Raw genomic sequence first — 16986 nt, forward strand, 5'->3', positions numbered from 1 at the left:
CAAAAATCGCAATGATAGCAATACCAAATTTTGAATTCATCCTCTGACATTAAGAAAATAATTGCAAAGTGACGTGGGCAGCTTACAACCCAACGGTATGAATATTGATCTCTCTAACTTCAAGTAACCCCTTGCATTCCATCTCTCTCCATCCCTCCCCCACCTTAGTCCTCCTAGTTTCACTGTAATCCTGTTGAGTTTCACTGTTCATTGTATCCACTCTGTATCACCTTCTCTGCAGCCACCATTGTGGGCTCTGCCTTCCCTTGATCATCGTGGCTGGCTTTGATTTGTTCTTTTCATACCTTTCATTTGTTCTATGCACCTCTTCATATCTCTAGTTTCCCTCTCCCCTGATTCTCAGCCTGAAGAAGGTTCTCGCCCCAAAACGTCACCTATTCTTTTCCTCCAGAGATTCTGCCTGACCCGCTGAGCTACTCCAGCATTTTGTGTCTAGCTTTAAGTGCAAAGTATTACTTCTGGTGTCGAAGTGATTGGCCTTCAAATTCTGCTTTGAGGGAATGGGGAGGAATTGGTCAGGGAGGAGGGAGAAAATGTTTGAAGAACAAAGTGAAGTTACAGTACAGTAAATAAATAGACAATAGGTGCACGAGTAGTCCATTCAGCCCTTTGAGCCAGCACCGCCATTCACCGTGATCATGGCCGATCATCCACACACAGTACCCTGTTCCTGCCTTCTCCCCATATCCCTTGACTCCGCTATCTTTAAGAGCTCCATCCAACTCTCTTGAAAGCATCCAGAGAATTGGCCTCCACTGCCTTCTGAGGCAGAGAATTCCACAGATTCACAACCTTCTGTGTGAAAAAGTATTTCCTCACCTCCGTTCTAAATGGCTTACCCCTTACTCTTAAACTGTGGCCTCTGGTTCTGGACTCCCCCAACATCAGGAACATGTTTCCTGCCTCTAGCGTGTCCAAACCCTTAATCATCTTATATGTTTCAATAAGATCCCCTCCCATCCTTCTAAATTCCAGAGTATACAAGCCCAGCTGCTCCATTCTATCAACATATGACAGTCCCACCATCCCGTGAACTAACCTCGTAAACCTACGCTACACTCCCTCAATAGCAAGAATGCCCTTCCTCAAATTTGGAGATCAAAACTGCACACAATACTCCAGGTGTGGTCTCACCATGTACAACTGCAGAAGGACCTCTTTGATCCTATACTCGACTCCTCTTGTTATGAAGGCCAACATGCCATTCGCTTTCTTCACTGCCTGCCATACCTGCATGCTTACTTTCAGTGACTGATGAACAAGGACCCCCAGATCTCGTTGTACTTCCCCTTTTCCTTACTTGACACCATTCAGATAATAATCTGCCTTCCTGTTTTTGCCACCAAAGTGGGTAACCTCACATTTATCCTCATTAAACTGCATCCGCCATGCATCTGCCCACTGAGCCAACCTATCCAAGTCACCCTGCAGATAGTTCTACAGTCCACGTATATTAATATTATTCTTTGAATATTTCTTTCAGCTGACAGGAATGATGATTGGAGCACTTGTTGCCATTCTCATCGTTGTAATCATCGTATTTTTCATCTTTAGAAGAATGAAGCAGTCCAGTAAGTACACCAGAATGGTGAGCTAATTGACTCACGATGTATTAACTCATATCACTCGCCTCATCCCAGCTTCCTTCAAACTTCTAATCGTGTTTTCAAGAGTTTTCAATCGTGTTTTACAAGGATGTTGCCAGCTAGAGGGTCTGAGCTATAGGGAGAGGTTGAGTAGGCTGGGACACTATTCCTTGCAGCGCAGGAGGGTGAGGGGTGATCTTATAGAGGTGTATAAAATCATGAGAGGAATAGATCTGGTAGACGCACAGAGTCTCTTGCCCAGAGTAGGTGAATCGAGGTGAGGGCGATAGATTTAATAGGAACCTGAGGGGTAACCTTTTCACACAAAGTGTGGCGGGTGTATAGAACAAGCTGCTGGAGGAGGTAGTTGAGGCAGCGTTTGAGAAGCAATTAGACAGGACCATGGATAGGACAGGTTTAGAGGGAATGTGTAGGAAGGAACTGCCAGTCTGAAGAAGGGTCTCGACCTGAATCATCACCCATTCCTTCTATCCAGAGTTGCTGCCTATCCCGCTGAGTTACTTCAGCATTTTGTGACTAACTTCAGGTTTCGAGGGCTATGGTGCAAGATGGGACATGTTGGTCGGTGTGGGCAGGTTGGGCCAAAGGGCCTGTTTCCACGCTGTACGGCTCTGAGTAAAATTCCCTGAAATCAAACAACAGATTTCCGTTGAGCCAGTAAACTTTTATAAATTTCCTTCCTTGCAGGTGACCGTTGCGATTCAGTTCACTGTGTTTGCAGGCAGACCTACCACGTACCATCATGTGATAGAGCTTCAGTAGTTAGACGATACGCATGCCTCGCCCCAACATGCTAGGGACTAGGAGTGTGCTCTGAGCCACGAACACCAAGACCAATAAAGACCAGTGAGAAAGCCCTCCTCCAATGTCTAGGTGTTGTTTCTTTATCGCAGTGTACAATAAAAGCCCAGGTTTGCTTGGAAATCACTACTCTTTAAAGCTAGTGGAGGAAAGAACTGCAGGTGCTGGTTTATGCCAGAGATACTGACAAAATGGCGGTGTAACTCAGCAGGTCAGCCATCATCTCTGGAGAAAATAGGGTGGCATGGTAGCACAGCGGCACAGAACCGGGTTTGATCCTGAATACGGGTGCTGTCTGTACGGAGTTTGCATGTTCTCCCCGTGACCGCGTGGGGTTTCTCTGTGTTCCGGTTTCCTCCCACACTCCAAAGACGTGCTGGTTTGTAGGTTAATTGGCTTTGATAAAACTAAATTCTATGTATGTAGGATAACGTTAGTATGCAGGGATCGCTGATTGGCGCGGTATCTCTAAACTAAACTAAACTTTAACAAAATAATCGGTGCCGTTTCGGGTCGGAATCCTTCTTCAGCCTGGAAGTAGAGTTTGTCCAGAGATGCTACCTGACCCGCTGAGTTACCCCAGCTTTTTGTGTCTCTCTTTAAAGGTAGTCTGGTGAAAGAAAGGAGCCCCTGTTTGTGAAGAGCCAGTTCTTTTCATTTTAACCCTTGATCTCACTGCCTTTATGTTGTTGCATCTAGTTTTGAATCTTGGATAGAGCATTGTAGACTAAGAATATCCATAATTATTGGGACCATAGATCAGAGCGAGAAGGTAACTGAAAAATAATCACCCACCTCCTGGAACATCATTGTTCATAATTGATAGGAACAGAATTTGGCCATTCGGCCCATCAAGTCTCCTCTATCATTCAATCATGGCTGATTTTTCTTTCCCTCTCAACCCCATTCTCCTGCCTTCTCCCCATAACCCCTGACATCTGTTCTAATCAAGAATCTATCTCTGCCTTTAAAATATCCATTGACTTGGCCTCCACAGCCGTCTGTGCAATGTATTCCACAGATTCACCCCCCTCTGAGTAAAAATAAATTCCTCCTCATCTCCTTCATAAAGTTAGGGCAGTCTAGAGCTGCTAATAATCATTGCCTTCTAGTCATTTTATACTTTACGCTTCCACCATATGCTGACATAGCACCTGCAAGCACTCTCTGATCCTCCACATTTACAATATCTTACCAGCCTTCTCCAATGGTATAAAGCAAAGTGAAATATTCAACACTTTTGCTATGCCCATATTTTTTCATACACAACTTGGTGTCAAATGTCCCCAATAAAGCTGGAGGCCAGAGGCTAACAGGACACAAGGGGATACAAGGTCGCTACCTAGCAGCAGCAGCAGCAGCAACTCTTCTTGTAGAAGAGTACAACTTACTGCATGAATCTGCACACTAAACATCATAGAATTGATTGATTAGCTGTGATTGATTGATTGAAAGATGTAGCATGGAAACAGGTAATGGGCAGTTAATAATATTTTGATAAAGCAAAATTGCCCACACCGGCCTGGAAACAAAGTAATGGGCAAAATTAAAATGGAGGATGGTGGGACCAACATGTAATTACAATGTGATTACAGATTCGCATTGATACAATCGTGAAGGTCTTTATGTGGCATTGGGTGGCACAGCTGATATAGTTGCTGTCTCACAGCGTCAGACACCGGGGTTCCATCCTGACCTCGGTTGCTGTTTCTGTGGAGTTTGCATGTTCTCCCTGTGACCGCATGAGATTCCTCCCCCCATCCCAAAGGCATGCGGGGGATGTAGGTTAATTGACCTCTATAGTACGTGGATAGGATAGGTTTGGAGGATATGGATCAAACACAGGCAGGTGGAACTAGTGTAGCTGGGACATGTTGGCCGGTGTGGGCAAGTTGGGCCGACGCGCCTGTTTCCACACTGTATCACTCTATGACTCTAGAGGGATAACATAGAACAAGTGTGAACGGGTGATCGATGGTGAACGTGGACTCAGTGGGCCAAAGGACCTGTTTCCATGCTGCTTCTTTCAATCAATCAATTCCTTCAATCAATCAATTCTATGATGTTTAGTGTGCAGATTCATGCAGTAAGTTGTACTCATCTACAAGAAGAGTTGCTGCTGCTGCTGCTGCTGCTAGGTAGCGACCTTGTATCCCCTTGTGTCCTGTTAGTCTCTGGCCTCCAGCTTTATAGGCATTTGACACCAAGTTGTGTATGAAAAAATATGGGCATAGCAAAATTGTTGAATATTTCACTTTGCTTTATACCATTGGAGAAGGCTGGTAAGATATTGTAAATGTGGAGGATCAGAGAGCGCTTGCAGGTGCTGTCAGCATATGGTGGAAGCGTAAAGTATAAAATGACTAGTGTTGCGACGTTTCTGATCTGGAGAGATTCTGGTCAAACAACAGGTCAGCACACTGGGGAATTATTGGTTGCCTTGTAAGGTCATTGAATTTGGTGCTGTGATTATCTTACGGGAGGTCACGTTAAAACCTCAGCCGCCATCAAGGGGAAAGGGAGAAACCAAGACGAAGGAGTTTAAATCACAATTTAGTTCTAATTAGAGTTTTGTTTAGTGATACAGCGTGGAATTACGCCCTTTGGCCCAGTGAGTCTGTGCTGACCAGCGATCACCTGTACACCAGTTCTACCCCACGCACTAGGGACAATTTACTGAAGCCAATTAACCTGCATGTTTTTGGGAAGTGGGTTTTTGGGGTTTTTGTACAGGGATAGCCTTGCGGATCTGTGTGCAGAAAATGTATTTCACCGTATCTGGTACACCTGACAATAAAGAAACCATTGATCACCATTGCCCATTGGTGGCATGGAAATGGTTCCATTGGCCCACAAGTCTCTACCAGCCGTCCAGCACCTATTGACACCAGTCCCTTTTTATTCCCAAGCCTCTGCCAGCCCAGATTCCACCACTCACCGACACACAAAGGACAGTTTATAGCTGCCAATGAACCTGCCAGCCCACACATCTCTGGGGTGTGGGAGGAAACTCCCAACCTTGTGTGCTTCATAGAGTTTGTACACAGGGAAAGTGTGGAAACTCCAGCCAGCATCAGGGGCCAGGATTGAACCTGGAGCTGCAAGGGAGCAGCTTTACTGGCAGCTGCACCATGATGCCACCATGCATCGGTGCATTCTAGGGGTGCACCCTGGGGATGTACTGCAGCCCGAGTCCTCATCACCATTCACAGGCTGCTTGGCTTTGAAGGAAGTTGCTTGGCACAAAGGGTCAGCCCAGCTTGTCCACTACATCGGCTTAGGGCAGGCGATGAGTTTGGGCAGTGGACTGGCTCGGTGCGGTCAGCTGGCTTTTATTGGAGCAAGCACATGCACAAGTGGGTGAAGGAAAGTGGATAAATATTGCAACCGCCCAGGCCTTTAAAGATCTTGACCCAAATTTGACCTTCCAACTTGGCCTGCTGGAACAAGGGCGGCACGGTGACGCAGCGGTAGTACCGCTACCTCACAGCGCCGGAGACCCGGGTTCAATCCCGGCTACGGGTGCTGTCTGTACGGAGTTTGTACGTTCTCCCTGTGACCACGTGGGTTTTCTCCGGGTGCTCCGGTTTCCTGCCACACATCTGATTAGCTGATGTATTTGCACATTCCTGAGGGAATAGGACCTTCTCTTCAACAGAGATGCTATCTGCTCCTCTGATGCATGTGAGACACTAATGATCTAAGAAGTTTGACCAGCCAGGCTGGACAGACCAGGAGGTAAAAGACCAAAGTGGGGTAGATGGGGATAAATGAGGTCCAAGGCTATTGCAGTGGCTCTTTCTTGGTTTTCCAAAGAGCAGTCTCCGTAGGGCCGGCGAGATGTGTGATTATTAAAGCAATGTTATCAAGAACTTCTTGGTGTCAGTGTGGAGGACTATCCCGGTATGGTCAAGAACAGGTCTCGTGAGAGTTTCATTCTCTCTCTCTCGGGAGGGCTAATGCAGTTTCACTGCAGGGACAGTTTAATGGTTGAGAAAGTTGTCCTTTAGATTTTTAGTTTAGAGATACAGCACGGAAACATCCACTTTGGCCCACCGGGTCGGTGCCAACCAGCACATTAACGGGGGACCCGGCTTGCGGGGTTTGCTGAGAACAAAGGGGGGCCATTGGGGGCTAAACGGAATATTTGTGGCTTTGTGGGCGCCCAATAACTGGCGACCTTGGGTATGGGACACAAAGAATCTTACTGTCACATGTCACGTGATAACAAAGGAACATTCATTCACACTAACACTATCCCACACACACTAGGGAAAATTTATATTTATACCAAACTATTTAACCTGCAAACCTGTACATCCTTGGAGTGTGGGAGGAAACTGAAGCACCCGGAGAAAACCCACGCAGGTCACGGGGAGAACGTACAAACTCCGTACAGACAGCACCGTAGTCAGGATTGAACCTGGGTCTCTGACGCTGTGAGGGAGCAACTCTACCGCTGCGCCACCGCGCACCCATTTACAGTAGCTTGCTCACCTTCATGGTTTTGATTTCTCTTGCAGGACAACAGCAGCAGGATGTTCCCCGATACAGGTTCCGAAAACGAGACAAAGTCATGTTCTACGGACGCAAGATCATGAGAAAGGTAATGTGGTGTACACTTCAAACAACGTGCACACTCATCTACCTGTGCATACTCATCTACCTGCCTGTGCACACTCATCTACCTGTGCACACTCATCTACCTGTGCACACTCATCTACCTGTGCATACTCATCTACCTGGGCACACTCATCTACCTGCGTACTTATTTGATTTCCCATCACTTTGGGCAACGCAGCAGTAGATAAGTCTGAAGAAGGGTCTCGACCCGAAACTCCAGCATTTTGTGTCCACCAGTGGTAGATTTGCTGCCTTACAGCGCCAGAGACTCTGGTTCGATCCTGACTGCGGGTGCTGTCTGCATGGAGTTTGCACGATCTCCCTGTGATGCGTGGGTTTTCCCCGGGTGCTCTGGTTTTCTCCCACACTCCAAGACTTGCGGGTTTGTAGGTTAATTGGCTTTACTAAAATTGTAAATTGTCCCCAGGGTGTGTAGGATAGTGTTAATGTGCGGGGATTACTGGTCGGCGAGGACCAGGTAGGCTGAAGGGCCTGTTTCCGTGCTGAGTCTCCAAACTAAAACCAAACGTGAATGTTAATATTTCTCTTTATCGTGCCTCTACAAGGTCTATTCCTTCACTGCTCCCACTCCTATTGTGATGTTGCTGTGCACAGGGTTGGGACAGATATGTCCTGTTTATGTGCAGGAAGGAACTGCAGATGCTGGTTTACACTGAAGGCAGACGCAAAATGCCGGAGTAACTCAGTGGGACAGGCAGCATCTCTGGAGAGAAGGAATGCGTGCTGTTTCGGGTCTGAAGAAGAGTCTTAACCCGAAACGTCGTCCATTCCTTCTCTCCGGAGATGCTGCATGTCCCGCAGAGTTACTACAGCATGTTCTGTTTATGTATTGTGTGTGTAGTGTTTCAGTTTCTGTTTAGTTTATTCAGTTTAGTTTGTTGTCACGTGTAGGTAGAATGAAGAGCTTTTGTTGCGTGGCAACCAGTCAGCGGAAAGACAATAGGGGATTACAATCGAGCCGTTTATAGTGTATAGATACAAGTTCAAGTTCACATTTGTTGTCACGTGCACCAATTAAGGTACTGTGATATTTGAGTTACCATGCAGCCATACAAATACAGCACACAATAGAATTTACCATAAACATCCACCCCAGTGGAATCAGCATTCTTCACTGTGATGGAAGGCAATAAAGTTCAGTCATCTTAAGGGAATAACGTTTAGTGCAAGGTTATGCCAGCAACGTCTGATCAAGGATTGTCCGAGGGCCACCAACGAGGTAGATCGTAGTTCAGGACTGCTTCAGAGGTGTTCAGGGTGGCGCGTGTACATATACACATACATGGGCTGGATGCCCATTTAATGCCCGAGGGAATGCTTTTCATAAGGTGACTTGGATAGGCTGGGTGAGTGGGCAAATGTTTGACAGATGCAGTATAATGTGGATAAATGTGAGGTTATCCATTTTGGTGGCAAAAACAGGAAAGCAGACTATTATCTAAATGGTGGCCGACTAGGAAAAGGGGAGATGCAGCGAGACCTGGGTGTCATGGTACACCAGTCATTGAAAGTAGGCATGCAGGTGCAGCAGGCAGTGAAGAAAGCGAATGGTATGTTAGCTTTCATAGCAAAAGGATTTGAGTATAGGAGCAGGGAGGTTCTACTGCAGTTGTACAGGGTCTTGGTGAGACCACACCTGGAGTATTGCGTACAGTTTTGGTCTCCAAATCTGAGGAAGGACATTATTGCCATAGAGGGAGTGCAGAGAAGGTTCACCAGACTGATTCCTGGGATGTCAGGACTGTCTTATGAAGAAAGACTGGATAGACTTGGTTTATACTCTCTAGAATTTAGGAGATTGAGAGGGGATCTTATAGAAACTTATAAAATTCTTAAGGGGTTGGACAGGCTAGATGCAGGAAGATTGCTCCCGATGTTGGGGAAGTCCAGGACAAGGGGTCACAGCTTAAGGATAAGGGGGAAATCCTTTAAAACCGAGATGAGAAGAACTTTTTTCACACAGAGAGTGGTGAATCTCTGGAACTCTCTGCCACAGAGGGTAGTCGAGGCCAGTTCATTGGCTATATTTAAGAGGGAGTTAGATGTGGCCCTTGTGGCTAAAGGGATCAGAGGGTATGGGGAGAAGGCAGGTACGGGATACTGAGTTGGATGATCAGCCATGATCATATTGAATGGCGGTGCAGGCTCGAAGGGCCGAATGGCCTACTCCTGCACCTAATTTCTATGTTTCTATGTTTCTATAAGTAAAAGCTGCAAAATGGGGCCATTTGGCCCATCAAGTCTACCACTACTAGTGAGGAATACAGAGATTTGCTCCACTGTCAGTGGGAAGTCCCTTAAAGCTTAAAGTGGGTGTGTAAAATGAATAATATTCACACAAAATGCTGGAGTAACTCAGCGGGGCAGGCAGTATCTCTGGAGAGAAGGAATGGGTGACGTTTCGGGACAAGACCCAAAACGTCACCCATTCCTTCTCTCCACAGATGCTGCCTGTCCCGCTGAGTTACTCCAGCATTTTGTGTCTATCGTCGGTTTAACCCAGCATCTGCAGTTCCTTCCTACACCATATTATTCACGGCATCTGCGCACCAGTTCAATAATACCAGGAGGTGGCGCTGGATCCTCACAAATGAGCGCTAAAGTTCAGTGTAATGTGATGGAACAGAAACTGTGGACAGATGACAGACACACAGTGAATCAATGATACAATGATATAAGGTGCTGGGGCAGGCCGCATTTGGAGTATTGTGAGCGGTTTTGAGGAAGGATGTGGGGGCGTTGGAGAGGGTCCAGAGGAGGTTTATGAGAATGATCCCAAGAATGAGTGGGTTAGCATACGATGAGCATTTGACAGCACTGGGCCTGTACTCACTGGTGTTTAGAAAGATGAAGGGGTCCTCATTGAAACTTAGCGAATATCCCACTGGGTCCCACTGGCCCACCCCTTGATTCAATCATGGCTGATCTATCTTTGCAACTCAACCCCATTCTCCTGCCTTCTCAGCATAACCCCTGACACCCGTACTAATCAAGAATCTATCAGTCTCCGCCTTAAAAATATCCACTGACGGCCCCCACAGCGTATTGTGGCAATGAATTCCACAGATTCACCACCCTGTGTCTCAAGATATTCCTCATCTCCTTTCTAAAGGGACGTCCTTTTATTCTGAGGCTGTCCCCTCTGGTCCGTGACTCTCTCTGACTAGTGGATGCATCTTTCCACATCCACTCTATCCGGGCCAAAGACCTAATCAAGGATCAGACTCTGCCCGGTCACTCCTACTTCTCCCCTCTCCCAGTAGGCAATAGGGACAGAAGTGTGAAAACACACACCTCCACATTCAGGGCCAGTTTCTTCCTATTCTTCCTATGGAGAGAAGGCAGGAGAATGGGGTTGAAAGATAGATCAGCCATGATTGAATGGTGGAGTAGATTTGATGGGCTGAATAGCCTAATTCTGCTCTTGAATGTATGACCTTATGAACAGTTATCAGCCCAGATCCTCCAAACAGACCATCCTGGCCACTCCCTCTTCTCCCCTCTCCCATCAGGCAAGAGGTACCGAAGTGTGAAAACGCACACCTCCAGATTCTGGGACAGTTTCTTCCCAGCTGCTATCAGACAACTGAACCATCCTACCACAACCAGAGAGCAGTCCTGAGGTCCTGAGCTACTATCTACCTCATTGGTGGCCCTTGGACAATCTTTAATCAGCCTTTATCTTGCACTAATAGTTCTTTTCTTTGTCCTGTATCTGTACACTGTGGACGGCTCGACTGTAATCATGTATAATCTGGTTAGCAGGCAACACTGTACCTCGCTACACGTGACACTAAACTAAACTACAAGTTCCTGATGAAGCCGCCTCACCTGGCCTAGGCGCCACATTTTCGGGGGGGACTTCCATTGAGGGGGGCTTCGAGTGCGCTCTGGTAACTTTGTCTGGAGTAAAGGTGGCGTCGGACCACCGGTTGCTGGATAGTGGGTGGTTGACCCGTATGAGGGTTGGATGTTTTGAGCTGTAGTGTTGCACTTAGTGCAGTGCGCTCTAGCCGTGGTCAACATCGTGCATCCCTTTATGTTGCAGGTGAAGCTGTCCACTTCGTCCCTGGTTGGGAACAACGTGCCTAGGCAGAGGTTCAGGAAGAGGCAGAAGGTACTGAACCTGGCTAGAAGGTACACAGTGTCAATTGTTTCAGTATTAATAGATGTCATGGGTATGTGTAGGAAGGAACTGCAGATGCTGGTTTAAACCGAAGATAGACACAAAATGCTGGAGTAACTCAGCGGGCCAGGCAGCATCTCTGGAGAGAAGGAATGGGTGACGTTTCATGTCGAGACTTCCATTACTTTGTCCTAAACACCATCTACATCGCTTGTTCCCCTCTCCCCTGACTCGCAGTCTGAAGAAGGGTCTCGACCCAAAATGTCACCAATTCTCTCTCTCCAGAGATGCTGCCTGTCCCGCTGAGTTACTCCAGCATTTTGTGTCTATCTTTGATGTCATGGGAATAATGGATGTCAGGGGTTATGGGGAGAAGGCAGGAGAATGGGATTAGGAGGGAGAGGTAGATCAGCCATGATTGAATGGCGGAGCAGACGTGATGGGCTGAAAGGCCTTATTCTACTCCGAGAACGTATGACCTTAAGAACAGTTATCAGGTAACTGAACCATTCTATTACCAGATATTACACCCCAGCGGTATGAACATTATCCAATTTCAGGTAGTCCTTGCTTTCTCCCTCCTTCCCCTCCCCAGCTCTCCCACAGCCCACTGTCTCCGCCTATTCCTTTCTTTTTCCCGCCCCCACCCCACATCAGTCTGAAGAAGAGTCTAGATCCGAAACGTCACCTATTCCTTCGCTCCATAGATGCTGCCTCACCCACTGAGTTTCTCAAACTTTTTTGTCTACCGTTGATTTTTCCAGCATCTGCAGTTCTTTCTTAAATATTACCAGCTAGAAGCAGTCCAGAAGTACTATCTACCTCATTGGAGACCCTCGGACTATCTTTAATCGGGAATTACTAGACTAATCTGTTCCTATAACTTATGAACATCTGTCTCCGTTTAGAAGGGAGGACAGAAATAGTTGATTCCTGCAGTGTATTTGTCCCGATGATGTCTTGTCTTCCAGTTGGTCACCAGCACCACTTCTGCAGCTGATTAATAAATAAATTGGCTCATTCTCGATTTAAAACGCCTGTCCTCACACTGTCACCCATTCCTTCTCTCCAGGGATGCCACTCCCTGAGTTACTCCAGCATTTTATGTATATCTTTTAAAAATTGACTAATTTCCCAGAGTAGGGGAATCCAGAGGATATAGGTTTAAGTTGAGGGGGAAAATAGGAATCTGAGGGGTAACCTTTTCACACAAAAGGGTGGTGGGTGTATGGAACGAGCTGCCAGAGGAGGTAGTTGAGGCTGAGACTAAGAACCGTTTAAGAAACAGTTAGACAGGTGCATGGATAGGACAGATTTAGAGGGAGATGGGCCTTTTGCAGGCAGGTGGGACTAGTGTAGATGGGGCATGTTGGCCGGTGTGGGCAAGTTGGGCCAAACGGACTGTTTCCACGCTGCATCACTCTGTGGCCCTAATTGGAAATGAAAACTGGAAATACTGGCACTACTCAGTAGGTCAGACCAGCTGTGGGGAGAGAAATGATTCTGATGAAAGGTCCTTGACTTGAAACATTGCCTTTACTTTGCTCTCTGCTGATGCTACCTGGTTTAAGTATTTGCAGTAATTTCCCTCCCTGAGTTCACCCTCGGTCACATTTGGTTTCTGGACCAGAGGAAGCTGTTCCAATCCCTTGATGTACTGGAGTTTAGAAGGATGAGGGGAGATCTTATAGAAACATATAAAATTATAAAAGGACTGGACAAGCTAGATGCAGGAAAAATGTTCCCAATGTTGGGCGAGTCCAGAACCAGGGGGCACACACAGTCTTAGAATAAAGGGGAGGCCATTTAAGACTGAGGTGAGAAAAAACCTTTTCACCCAGAGAGTTGTGAATTTGTGGAATTCCCTGCCACAGAGGGCAGTGGAGGCCAAGTCACTGGATGGATTTAAGATAGAGTTAGATAGAGGTCTAGGGGCTAGTGGAATCAAGGGATATGGGGAGAAGGCAGGCACGGGTTTTGATTGGGGACGATCAGCCATGATCACAATGAATGGCGGTGCTGGCTCGAAGTGCCGAATGGCCTCCTCCTGCACCTATTTTCTATGTTTCTATGTTTGTGCTGCTATCCTAGTGTAGATGGGACATGTGGGCATGATGGGCCGAAGGGCCTGTTTCCACGTTGTAAGACTCTGACTGACAGCCAATTTGGCAGCTGGAGTCAAATGAGCACCCGGGTGAGTGTCCCAGCTATGAACAATCTCAAATAACAATTTGACTGAGGGATCCAATGTCATGTTTCCACATTTTATTTGTTGTTCCAAAATGAGTTGTGATTCAGAATACTGCGGAGGATGTAAAGGGGCTTCAAGAGGATGTAGACACGTGAGTGAGTGGGCGGGCATGTGAAGGCTAGAATACGGAGTGGACAAGAGTGAGGCCACTAACGTTTCACAGGTTGAGGATCAAAGCCACTTGCAATTCCCTGCATATAATGAGTGCTTGAATGCACTGGGCCTGTACTCGCTGCAGTTTAGAAGGTTGAGGGGGGACCTCATTGAAACGTACAGAATAATGAAAGGCATGGATAGAGTGGACGTGGAGAGGATGTTTCCACTGGTGGGAGAGTCTAGGACCAGAGGTGTGTCCCTCCAGCAGTTTGTTTATTGTGTAGGAAGGATTTACACTGAAGATACTCATAAAATGCTGGAGTAACACAGCGGGTCAGACAGCATCTCTGGAGAGAAGGAATGGGTGACAAAGAAGGGTCTCAACCCGAAACGTCACCCATTCCTTCTCTCCAGAGATGCTGTCTGACCCGCTGAGTTACTCCAGCATTTTGTGTCTATCTTCACAGTTTGTTTATTGATCCCGATCCCAGTATTTCTGTTCTTGTTTCTATTGTTGAGATTATATTATTTTATTCCTCTGGTCCTCAAATGGCCGTTACCTCAAAATTAGCCAGTGACCCTTTTTAATAAAATAGCCTCAAATGCACTCATTTAGGTCAGAATTGTGAACAGTGTGTTAGAACAGAGCGCACTGGTTGTGAACGTGTGTAAATCCAAGGGGCCTTAATGTGCCAAGAGTTTCTGTACTGAATGTAGGAACACATTAAAAGTTAATGATGTTAACTGTTGTATTGATTAAGTCTGAAGAAGGGTCTTGACCCGAAACGTCACCTATTCCTTCGCTCCATAGATGTTGCCTCACCCGCTGAGTTTCTCCAGCATCTTGTCTACCAAGTGTTGTATTGATGTTCCGTTTACTCAACCCATAATCATGGTGCAGAAACAGTACCCCATCAAACCTAAAGCAAAATAAGTAAGGACATGTGTGTTTAACTGGAGTGTTCACAAGGTTTACTTGTTCTCTGCAGGATACTGCGGCTGAAGAAGGAGCCTCCAATACTGCAGCCAAAGGAGCCGCCCTCTTCACTTCTCGAGGCTGATCTGACTGAGTTTGATGTGAAAAATTGCCACTTGCCCTCTGAGGTTCTTTACATGCTCAAGAACGTGAGGTAATGGACAGGGAACTCGAGAACCTCAAGTCCACGAGGTCTTGGGATTAATATTTGTTTCATTATCAGCTGGTTGACGTACCGTTACAATTTGTGACTGATTCTCACAATGCAGCACCTTGTCTCCTTCGTCACTAACATTGGTGATAACAAGGGCGGCACGGTGGTATAGCGGTAGAGTTGCTGCCTTACAGTGCTTGCAGCGCCAGAGATCCGGGTTCAATCCCGACCACAGCGTTGTTGGTACAGAGTTTGTACGTTCTCCTCGTGACCGCGTGGGTTTTCTCCGAGATCTCCGTTTGCCTCCCACACTCCAAAGGCGTACAGATTTGTAGGTGAATTGGCTTGGTACAAATGCTTAGTGTGTGTAGGATAGTGTTAACGTGCAGGGATCGCTGGTCGGCGCGGACTCGTGGCGAAGGGCCTGTTTCCGCGCTGTATCTCTAAACTAAACTAAACTAGTGTCATCAGATGGGAGCAAAGCACAAAGTGAAATGAACGTTGGACTGCTTTACTGTCAGCCAAGACCTCTTCCTTCCAAATACAGTCTATCCTCATTATTGCAGATGTCTTTATTACAGATTTTCGTTATAACGGACAGACGGTGTATTCAGTAATCAGATACCACTGTCTCTTTAAGAACACAGGTCGCTAATCACATTGCGGGAAGCCATTGAAATTGACAAGCAATTGCTTCGATCGACACTGGTGCCACGATACACTTTAGTTTAGTTTAGAGATACAGCGCAAAACGGGCCCTTCGGCCCGCTGAGTCCTTGCCAACCCGCGATCACCCCGTACACTAGCAATATCCTACACACTAAGGACAATTTACAATTATTTTTTACCAAAGCCAATTAACCTGCAAACCTGTACGACTTTGGATGTGGGAGGAAACCGGAGCACCCGGAGAAAACCTACGCGGTCACGGGGAGAACGTACAAACTCCGTACAGACAGCACCCGTAATCTGGATCGAACCCGGGTCTCTGGCGCTGTGAGGCAGCAACTCTACCGCTGTGCCATCGTGCCACCCTGTGTGATCTGACTCTTGGAATATTTAACTGTGCTCATGTTATAAAGCTTATTTATGATTTATGGAGCCATAACTGTGGAATTGCTTAACTCTGATGGATATTTGATATTAACCAAGGCAATGGAGACAATGGAGAGAATCATTAGAGACACACTACATCCAGCTCACTCCCTGCTCAAACACAAAAACTGCACATACAACCTCAGGCACAGACGAGCAGACAGTATCGCCACAAATAGAACACGCTTTTTTAAGAGCTTCTTCCCTGCAACAGTGAGACTCTTGGCCAAAACAAAACAAAATGAACTGATGTCCTGATATAGGGTTTGTGCAAGTTACAATGCTCTATGTGTCTTCTGTGTGTCTTTTTAAATTTTTTAAAATTTTTTAATTTTTAATTTTAATTTTTAACTTGACTTGACTCTCTGAATAGCCGCACAAGAGTTCCTATGTGTGTAAGCACAAATGGCAAATAAAGTTTTTGACCTTTGACCTTGACCTTTGAGACCCCCTGGAGATAGAAATAATCTAGCTATACTTTATCCAAGGCAGCTTTTTACAGAATGACAATTCACAGAAGCCAAGTTTAGAATACTAACATTTGGCACAGCAATATCAACAAGATATTATGCTGTCGGTAATGGTTCTAGCTCGTGCTACTCAGCCGATTGTCGGCACAAGAGCTGGTCAGAGGACTAACCAGCCCATGAGACTAGTGCCCCTTCTCAATGCATCCACCACTGGGATCTCCTGCCTATACTGTGCCATCCACAAAACCCAGGCTCTAGGTTACCCCACTTTCACATCCTACACACTAGGGGCCGTTTACAGAAGCTAATTAACCTGCACCCTGAGGGGCCAGTTTCTGTGCTGTATCTCTACAACTAAACTTAAATGTCAATCTGCCTTTCTTGACAGGGTCTGAAGAAAGGTTTCGACCCGAAATGTCACCTATTCCTTCGCTCCATAGATGCTGCCTGACCCGCTGAGTTTCTCCAGCATTTTTGTCTACCTTCGATTTTCCAGCATCTGCAGTTCCTTCTTAAACATCTGCCTTTCTATATTATTTTGCACAGATATCAACGGAGCTGATATTCATTAATAGTATAGAGACAGTGCTGGAGTAACTCAGCGGTTTAGACAGCATCTCAAGAGAAAGAGGAAGGGTCCCGACCTGAAACATCAACCATCCTTTTTTCTCCAGAAATGCTGCCTGACCCGCTGAGTTATTCCAGCACTTTGTGTCTATCTGTGGTATAAACTAGCATTCTGCAG

At 46.4% G+C, this 16986-nt stretch overlaps 1 protein-coding gene across 2 annotated transcripts in view; it reads left to right on the top strand.

The window, feature by feature from the left end:
* The window catches only part of pnpla7 (patatin like phospholipase domain containing 7), a 122828-nt gene that overhangs the window by 14456 nt on the left and 91386 nt on the right, over positions 1 to 16986 (top strand). For both annotated transcript variants that reach the window (XM_033049375.1, XM_033049376.1), the window contains exons 4-7: positions 1505 to 1592; positions 6953 to 7035; positions 11122 to 11210; positions 14536 to 14676. In XM_033049375.1, coding sequence (XP_032905266.1) covers positions 1505 to 1592; positions 6953 to 7035; positions 11122 to 11210; positions 14536 to 14676 — 401 coding nt within the window. The remainder of the gene's footprint in view (positions 1 to 1504; positions 1593 to 6952; positions 7036 to 11121; positions 11211 to 14535; positions 14677 to 16986) is intronic.

Source organism: Amblyraja radiata, chromosome 32 (assembly GCF_010909765.2).
Source record: "Amblyraja radiata isolate CabotCenter1 chromosome 32, sAmbRad1.1.pri, whole genome shotgun sequence".
NCBI classification, from domain to species: Eukaryota; Metazoa; Chordata; class Chondrichthyes; order Rajiformes; family Rajidae; genus Amblyraja; species Amblyraja radiata.